The 8,881-nt window shown below is 40.0% G+C and overlaps 3 protein-coding genes across 7 annotated transcripts; 2 read left to right on the top strand and 1 right to left on the bottom strand.

Annotated features, from left to right (window-relative positions):
- The first annotated feature begins 82 nt into the window (after nt 1–82).
- Nucleotides 83–1,614, top strand: LOC112461078 (protein anon-73B1). 5 transcript variants are annotated; one of them, XM_025026153.1, is made up of 3 exons: nt 83–320; nt 994–1,170; nt 1,251–1,614. In XM_025026153.1, exons 2-3 carry the CDS (start codon nt 1,000–1,002, stop codon nt 1,347–1,349), a joined length of 270 nt encoding a protein of 89 aa, XP_024881921.1. In that variant the 5' UTR covers nt 83–320; nt 994–999; the 3' UTR covers nt 1,350–1,614. The 5 variants fall into 5 exon arrangements, with proteins under 5 accessions (XP_024881921.1, XP_024881918.1, XP_024881922.1 ...); XM_025026150.1 differs by having other exon boundaries at nt 85–474; XM_025026154.1 differs by lacking the exon at nt 83–320 and adding an exon at nt 484–830.
- A 123-nt stretch (nt 1,615–1,737) lies between these two features.
- LOC112461079 (integrator complex subunit 5) lies at nt 1,738–5,871 on the top strand. Its single transcript, XM_025026155.1, has 11 exons — nt 1,738–2,297; nt 2,388–2,517; nt 2,587–2,996; nt 3,092–3,227; nt 3,306–3,978; nt 4,057–4,301; nt 4,371–4,576; nt 4,730–4,876; nt 4,953–5,093; nt 5,224–5,484; nt 5,561–5,871. Exons 1-11 carry the CDS (start codon nt 2,076–2,078, stop codon nt 5,780–5,782), a joined length of 2,793 nt encoding a protein of 930 aa, XP_024881923.1. The 5' UTR covers nt 1,738–2,075; the 3' UTR covers nt 5,783–5,871.
- Nucleotides 5,872–6,240: 369 nt separating this feature from the next.
- Nucleotides 6,241–8,876, bottom strand: LOC112461080 (protein transport protein Sec61 subunit alpha; the record flags this gene model as incomplete). The annotated part of the gene is made up of 4 exons (XM_025026156.1): nt 6,241–7,742; nt 7,826–8,215; nt 8,359–8,525; nt 8,615–8,876. Coding segments are annotated over 4 exons (1,083 nt in total), but the record flags the coding sequence as incomplete, so codon positions are not given.
- Between the last annotated feature and the right edge of the window lie 5 nt (nt 8,877–8,881).

The raw sequence follows: 8,881 nt of genomic DNA, 5'->3' as shown, positions 1-8,881 counted from the left end.
GTCGACGAGCGCGGTAAGCGGCGAACGCCGTGCGCTGCCAACGTCAGGGAGCTGAACTGCGCGCCGAGTCGAGCCGAGAGCGCGCGGAGACGACTTCGGCCGGATTCGGCTCGGCGTGTAAACCGAGAGGCCGCGATCTCCGCGACTCGAATCGTCCTCCGCCGATCTCTCGAAAGTGCTCGAAAGTCGCCGCGATCCACCGCCGCCGCCGCCCGCGCCGTCGTTTTGTTGTCGTTTCACGAAAAACGTCACGATCGTGACGGCAGGCGGCTGGGAAAGGAAAGGACGTAGCACGCGTATACATTCACGAGCGTTCTAATGTTGGTACCATCTGTCGCCACGCGTGAAAGACTACGAGGCGGCGATCATCGCCGCCGGCCGCTTATTGATTTCCTCCACATTTCCCTCGCCTCGTAGATATATGTTCCTCGCGTAAATACCGCGGGACAACCATGTGCCAGCGTGATTGATCAGGTACCGTCGATCGAGGGCCCTTATTTTGACGTGGGCGCGACGCGACGTGGAAGAGACTTTCGCGGAGAATTCTTTGAAAAGGAAGAACGCGGGATTGTGTCGCGCGCGAGAGCTCCGGACGAAAGAACGGAATGCCGTTGAAAAAGAAAGATAGAACGGAAAAAACTCGCCGGGGAGCCTCGAGCGTAAAACGAAGGTTACGAATGGAACGAGATGCCTCGGATAATTATACGCGTCCGCGATTTTGATGCGCGGACGTGACGTACCTCGTGCAATTGAAATAATTCAATTCCGTCGTGCGGATCAACGTGGTTTAAATTGTTGACATCCGAGACACTCGTCGTGCGAATCGTTCGGTAAAAATACGCGACTGTACGCGTTATTCGTTCGCTTATATACGCATTTGTCTCAGAAATATGTTGTACTTTGCTCTCTCTTTTCGCTGTAATAAACTTTATATATTTCATTGATTGTATCGCAGACGAAAATTATTTGATGCCTGTGTGCCTTTCACATTAGGTGGAGATGGCCGACGCGGATCCGCAGTTCAAGCGACTTTTACTGCCAGCGGAGGAGACTCTGTTCGAGCAGCTGTTGAGATTCGGCCTCTACGTAGGTGCGATGTTCCAGATAATGTGCTTGTTAGCTATAGTCGTGTATCAGGCCGGTCCGTCCGACGGTGTGGCAGCTTTGAAGGTACCGTCCAGCTGGACAGTGTCGCAAACTGGAGCTGAGAACGTGGCCTTCCACGTAGCAAATGATTCTCGTAATTGCAGGACGATCCGAGCGACGTGGAGTGCTCTGAAAACAGTCCCCAGGTGACGCCGAGAAGACCTCACCGGCCGCGAAAGCAGGAGAAAAAGAAGAGGCGTTGAGATGATGTTTTTCCTCTGATACAACTCATTTCACGACCACCTTAAAGGCTGGGTCTTGAAAATAATTCCTCGGCTCATCTAAGTTATTTACTAAATGGACATTTTATATAATGTGCAATGTGTCAATCTCTAAAGTATAATTTATAAAGTATAATCCTACTTTTTAACCATATAACTCATTGTCTGTTTTAACTTCATGTAAAATTATAAAAGCGTTATTTGTATGTAATATTTTATAAGAGAATAATAATTAGCTTTTTACATAATTAAATTAGCGAGAAAAGATTCTTGGAATTCCTTCCGGACAAGTGCGAATTTTAGAGACACTTTGTATATATATGTTGCAACATAACCTTTTGATACTTGTATATGTATATGTGTTGTAACATAACCTCTTGACGCATCCTATACATTCATAATATATAAAAGATGAGAAGTAATTAAAAGAAAGTGATAAGTTAACGTACAAAGTACACGACTCCCCTTCTTCTCAAAACGGAAATAGAAGTGTCAAAAAACGTAAAATTGGATAAAGTTGACGGCACGTTAAGTAAAAAAATTATTCGTGTTTTTTTTAATTCAACGAAACTTAACCTCTCAATCGGAAAAAGCCACGATATTAGGCGGCGCGGTTATGCGACGAATTCACGTTGATCCGACTGGAAATGCGAATGTGATTGTATGATATCTTGTAGTTAGAGCATTATTATTGATAACTCGTGAAGAATGCTGCACAATACGGCGACCTTGTCGCCTCAGGATATTTTGATTGAGGTTAGAAAATTTATCTCCGGTGCCATCCGGCCTTCTCACAGCACGAATACGCAAGACGTGACGCGCACGGCGCTATCCCTGCTGAAAAATGTACCCGCGGCGAGGGAAGCCGTCCTCGAATATTTTTGCAACGTATTCTTCGTCGCGGTGACGAAATACGTTCGCCAAATCGAGGTAAGCACGCTGTACTCTTGGTACGTTCTTCCTTTTACACAGCGCATAACAAGTATAATTTATGTAATAACTGAATCGCGATCTTTGTAGACGAATCAGAGTATACCAATACCCGAAGAGAGCATTATAACAGAGATTCACGCCATCCTGAGCAGTTTCGTTAATGAGAATCCAGAATCCTGGGCGCCTATCATATCAGCATGGTCGTTGGACCTACTCGGTACATATATTTCGTTTACAATTGTACAGAATATATTTCTGCGACGTGTCAAGTACGATTTTCCTATAGGTAAAATATCGTCCGACTATTCAAAGCGTGGCAATTTGCCTGTCAATGCAGGCATCAATGATTTTCTGCAGCAGTGGATGTCGTGTCGTGCAACGAGAACTTTGATAGACATTACCGCTCAATGTCTACAGTGCCTTATGCATTCCGATACGGAGTCTTGTATCAAGGCGTTGTTAGACACCAGCGTGCTGCATAGTCCGTACTTTGATTGGGTGGTCGCTCATGTAGGGAGCTGTTTTCCGAACACTGTGATCACTAGAGTGCTATCTTGTGGACTGAAAGACTTCTGCGCCATGGGCTATGAGCATAATGTTAAGAATCCAAAGTTGAATTCGGTTGTCGGCATATTGGGACACTTGGCGGGTAGCCATTTTCAAGATATTAGAAAAGCGCTGCTAGACTTATTCGAGGCAAGCTCGTCATATAAGTTTTATTGTCCTGTTGCATTGATATTTTCGATTTAAGTTTACGTATTATATAATATATATTCGCAATAATCTTTTAGTGGAGTTTGGAAGAAGACTTGAGTCTTGACGACGATACCAAGAAGCAGAAATTGGCCACGGTACCGTTTCTTCTGAATCTGGCCTCGCTTTCGCAAACTCTTTTGAAAGCAATGACCAGCGACGTGTTACAAATATGTATGTTTTTAATAAAAATTGTATTGAAGTAAATTGTATTATCATTAAGTGCAATTGTGTAAAACATATTTGTTGCAGTGAGGCCAGACATTATACCACGACTGGCATTGTTTGCGGCAGACTGGTGTAAATACTTTGATAATCAACCAGCGGCGTTAATGGACTTGACAGTGCATCTGACGTTGGGATGCGAGCAAGGCGCGTCACAGATAATCAATATACTGCTGGATACGAGTCTGAACACGAGCAATGTCGGCTATCACAGCGTCAATGCGGCGCAAAATGTGAAAAACATTTGTCGAGAGATACTGGAATTGGTTCTACAGGAAATCGATCTGTTATTGAGAACGCACGGACCGCAGTCAGCCAATATCCTTCTGCTGAGTTCTGTCAAACAGGAGATATCGTTGATAGTGCCGATGATGCTAGATCCTAATCCGCTGCGTGTACAAACGGCTGTCAGACTACTAAGTTTTCTCAGAAGTCAAAATCAGAACATAGTCGTCTTCACGGCGTCCTACATGCTGATGAAAGCTCAAACAATGTTCCATCTCGCGGCCTTAATACGTCTTATCACTAATAACGTCGTACAGTTTCCCACGAGTAAATCCGGATTCGAAAATATTCTTGCCAGTCACGATTATTTTGCACAGGTCATGGAGCAAGCACTTAGAGAGATACATTATAAAAGCGGAGGAATAAATAAGGAGGACTCGAGACAGTTATTCAAGAATCTTATTATAATGTTGAAGCAAGTGTCATTAATTTAAAGTATTTAAGCATTTTATAGTTCAATTTAATAATTAGAATCTTTCTCCGTCTCATTTAGATGGGAGAAATCAAATAAGGTGGCGATATTGCAGTCACAGATGATTAGCAGAGCTCTTAGAGCTAATTTATATCAAATATCTTGTTTATTGATGAAAAATGATGATTTTGACTTGGCGAATGATATTGTTACTCTCTTGGATCTGTTAAGCACACCCGAAAAGGATCATGTTCTCGATGTGGAACTTATGCTGAAATTGACGAGGGCGATCATACAGTATTTCTTTTCATGCATTGCTCAAACTGGTAATTATAATTCTAACGTTTCTATTTATTTTTTAAGTAACAAAGTGTACGATAATATTTCTTTCTTAGATGTTATAAAAAAGCAACAAGGAGTAAAGATGGTATGTCATTTATTGAAGGATTTGGCATGTTATTCTACGTCCGCACGCGTATTGGCGCTCAGAGAGATATTAGGAAATAGTATCAATAATGAGCAAGCCAAGTATTTTGGCGCAAAAGAGAAATTTGAGCCTCGTTTTGAAGAGATGTTATTATTACATCAAAATCATAAACAGGTAAAATTTGCACAAAAGCATGATAAAAGTACATTTTAAGATATCGAAGATATGTTTTAATATATGTGTAAAATCTTTTACTTTTATTTTATTAACGTTGGATATGGGATCCATTTAACTTAGATATGTAGAATTTAAATAATCTTGTTTTAGGTGACGAGCACCATGTTAGCGCAACGACATTCGTCGGTATTTCATGCTGGTGTGATAGGACACGGTCCACGAAGGCTTCCGCCGGAAAATTCGATCGATAAGGAAATCGTTGCTTTAAACAAAATGTTACTAATAGACGTCATAAAGGTAGAGAATTTGATCAAATTAAATAGAGCCCAAAATATTGTATATTAAATACTCTAACAATTTGAATTATTTATAGGCTTGTTGCAGCAACCAGGAATCAGATCGATATCCAGTTAACTTGGACGCTCTGACAATGGTCAGTTTGTTGTTGGTTGAATTGGTATCGCCTGATGTTATGTACAATGGTCTACCGTGGCCTGATGAGGAATTTACAAAGGTAGTATTTACGTTAAATACCTAACGTGTTACGTTACTTAATTATTGATATCATTTCACTGCTATATCGCTGAGTTATTCATCCTCCTAGTTAATTATTACCTAATAGAATAATTTTGATTATATGGCAGGTAACAATAGAAAGAGATTTACAAATTCGTCGCAAATTTAAGGATGTTCCTCTATTGTGGACGTTGTTAGAATTGACCGCCTGGTACAGGCCGGCGTTAGCGTATTGTTCCGTTTTACTGAGAGGAATTACTGCAACCGTTATGGCTAATTGGAATACAGAGGAAGGCGTTTCGCTTGTCAATATAATGGCTCTTGGTCAATTATTACCACCGCCGCTGGCGAGTATTAGGGACATCCTACGAGTTTTACAGCCTCACCAGGTATGTTTTCGATTCTGTAACATTATTTCAGTTAAATTTATATATTCGGATTTTGCAAATATATTTCTAATTGCAGATAAATACAATAATGAGGGAATGCCTGTGGGCGTACATGCGCGAAAATGTGCCATCTCCAGCGTTATTTACGCGAAATGAAAGCACTAACATAGCCTGGAGAGACATCGATATGTCATCGCCCAATGCACGTTTCACAGATACACTCCGTTTAGTATTACTGGCAAATATTCACACTTTAGGATCTTTATATTCGACATTATTTTATAATGAAAATAAGTAATATAAGATACGATATATTTTTGAGACACAATACTTAAATTATTTTTAATCATATGCATTTTGTAAATACTATTGACGTACGTGATAGTAAATGATAATTAATAAATAATATGAAAATTTATTATCCTTTCTCTTTTTTTTTTACTTAGAATACATACTTACATATAGATAATTTCTCAAATAAAAGCTATGTTTTGATAATATTGATTAACATAATATTATCAAGCTACTTGGTTCATATATGAGAAAATTGGTTTATTATAACATGCGTTTCAAAATTATAAATACTAAGATTTAATATTTCCACAGATTTCATGTATTAAACACCATTAACAGTAAGTACATTTGGACATTTAGTGTTCTCCTTGTTACATCGATATCCTATAACAATAGTTATAATTCATATGTATCTTATAACAACCCTGAATATAAAGTAGAAAATGACAATCACACACTGTATAAAATAGGAAGTAATCTTTACTGGTTTCTTGTATACATTCTATTTTTTAAGTATGTAACACATTACATAATACATGGATCCTTCTTTTTATGATATAATCGAGCGTTATAATTCTCAATTAATAATATGGGTAGGAATTTGTTCTACAACTCTCGGAAAGGGTCATTCAGCGAATCGTGATGAGATTATCCACACAGTGCGGATTATGCATAACAAAACGCGATGATGAAGTTGTTGAGGAAATGAAACAAGGAAGACGAAAAGAAAAATATACATATGTTTTGTAATATTTATAAAAGCACATCCTCTCCTCCTAAATACATATGTAAGAAACAAATTAATTTACTTCGCATTATTATCAATACAGGAATGGATGGTACCTAAGGTGAACGAACGCTGTTCGAATTGCTTGCACGAATACCCTAGGTGGGTGTCTCGTCCTAACTGAAATGGATTATTTCGTATAATCGTATGCAAAATCGGTTCAATTCATATATAAATGTCGCGATTTTACTTTTACGCCATTTGAGTCTTCCACGCGGCTCTGTCCGCGTCAAATCACAGAGCTCAAAACGCTAGTAAAAAATGTTGAAAATATTTAATTACTTTCTTACTATGTACACGTTTTGCTCGTTGTACGAAAGATATTACATCTTACAATGCAAGCACAGGCTTGTGACATCTTCCGCGCTTGCATTTGCGAGCATTAAATGTTATGTTCGTGTTTTTATATGCTCTCTCTACGCTCCGTCAATGTATCTCGCCTCTATCAGTTGGTGCTTCGTGTACCGTTTGACACAGCGTAGAATCAATGTTTAATGTAAAAATAAAGGGTACGTTCTCTCTTTTTCTCGGTAATGCATAAACGAAGATATCATAAGTGGTAATGTAAAACAATATTATTTCCAGAATAGATTTCAAAATATATTGCGTGTCAATGGTCACGTTAATATATTATGCGTAAAAGAAGCACATATACTTTTTCTTTTTAAGTAATGTCATCGACAATATAATCTTTTGAGCAGAGAATCAACAATATACCAATGGTAAGTTAAATATGTGCGACTTTTTATAACAACGGGGAACTTTCGTCTGGCGCCGGTGTTTGTCTATCCATTCTATGAGCCTTGACATAAACACACAGCTGCCAATCCGACTCTCTTACTTTACAATAAATTATTACTCAGTTCTTCAGAATTAAAAAAGTTCACTTTTCAAGTCTATAGGTGAATTAAGTTTAGAAGAGTAACGTGCTCATGCCACCCATTTCACTTTGCTCCTTCACAAAGATCTCGAAGTATTGGTATATGATTGTGACAGCGAGCAAGATACCGGTACCGGAACCGATCGCGCCCAAGAAGTCCGCCAGTACGGAGAGAGCCCCGATACATAGCCCGCCGAACGCCGCGGCGGTCGGGATGTATCGATTTAGTTCGCGAATCATGGAATTATCTCTGTGGCCTCGCATCACCATCTGCTGTTCTCGCAGTTGTTTAGCAACCTAAAAGTTCAATAACGCATGTCGTAAATTTTTACACTTCGTCGAGAAGATTCATACCGCCTTTCAGTGAAAGTTGTACTAACATCCTTTGCCGAGCTCCCGGAGACTTCGATCCACGTCTTGGAGAAGAAAGCGCATGAGCCGAGCATGAAGAGAATGTAGAGCATGGCGTGGACAGGATCTTGAAGGATGTGACCCACCGATTCTGGAGGTGATAAGTAATAACATAATCCGCCAACCGGATATGATCTGGCGGGTCCTCCGCCCCCGACATCCGACCAAACGCCTAGCAGATTCACTATAAGATTTCCTTGGAACTTGACGGCCAACATCTGAGAGATGACGTACAAATTGGACACCAAAGCCGACTGCAGGATAATCGGGATATTGCTGGTGTAAAACAGTTTGATCGGATAGCTGCTGTATTGGCCGCGGTATCTGGCGGATTTGATCGGAAGATCCACACGGAAGCCCTAAAAATAAAGTGATTTGATTTCTCGAGTCCAGTCATTACTTACAACAGCCTGATACTTTTTTGTTCGAAAACCAGTATTAGAAGAAATTAATATAAACTTTATAACTTGTGCAAATGTTCTGTGACCTATCAGCAATTTACCTGGAAATAAATAACGATAGCGAACACTAGAATGGTGGCGAGGAGATTCATCAGATTTGGAAGATTTTGTCTGTAGAACGCTTCACGGAGGCCTCGGACTTTGTCCTGTCTGGTAGCCAGCAAATGGAACAGCGCGATTACAGCTCCTTCAAATTCCGTACCACGACCTATTAAGTATATAAAAATAAAATTTTAGTTAACGTTTAGATAATTGATGCTCTTATTACGATTTTTTTTCTAATAACGAGAAAGTTACCGGTGTTGACTGTGGCTGGCGAGAATGCTTTCCACACAATGGTCTCGCAAATATTGGTGGCGATAAATAGAGATATTCCGCTCCCCAATCCATATCCTTTCTGGAGAAGCTCGTCCAACAGCAATACGATAAGTCCAGCGACGAATAACTGAATGATAATCAGAAGACAGACACCAGCTCCAATTTCAGTCGGATCACCGTACATTCCGGTCATTACATACACAATGGCTTGTCCAACGGTAATAACCATGCCAAATACTGCATAAA

This window comes from Temnothorax curvispinosus, unplaced genomic scaffold (assembly GCF_003070985.1).
Source record: "Temnothorax curvispinosus isolate PA1 unplaced genomic scaffold, ASM307098v1 QBEX01011026.1, whole genome shotgun sequence".
NCBI lineage: Eukaryota > Metazoa > Arthropoda > Insecta > Hymenoptera > Formicidae > Temnothorax > Temnothorax curvispinosus.
This window is presented reverse-complemented; position numbering and strand designations above follow the sequence as displayed.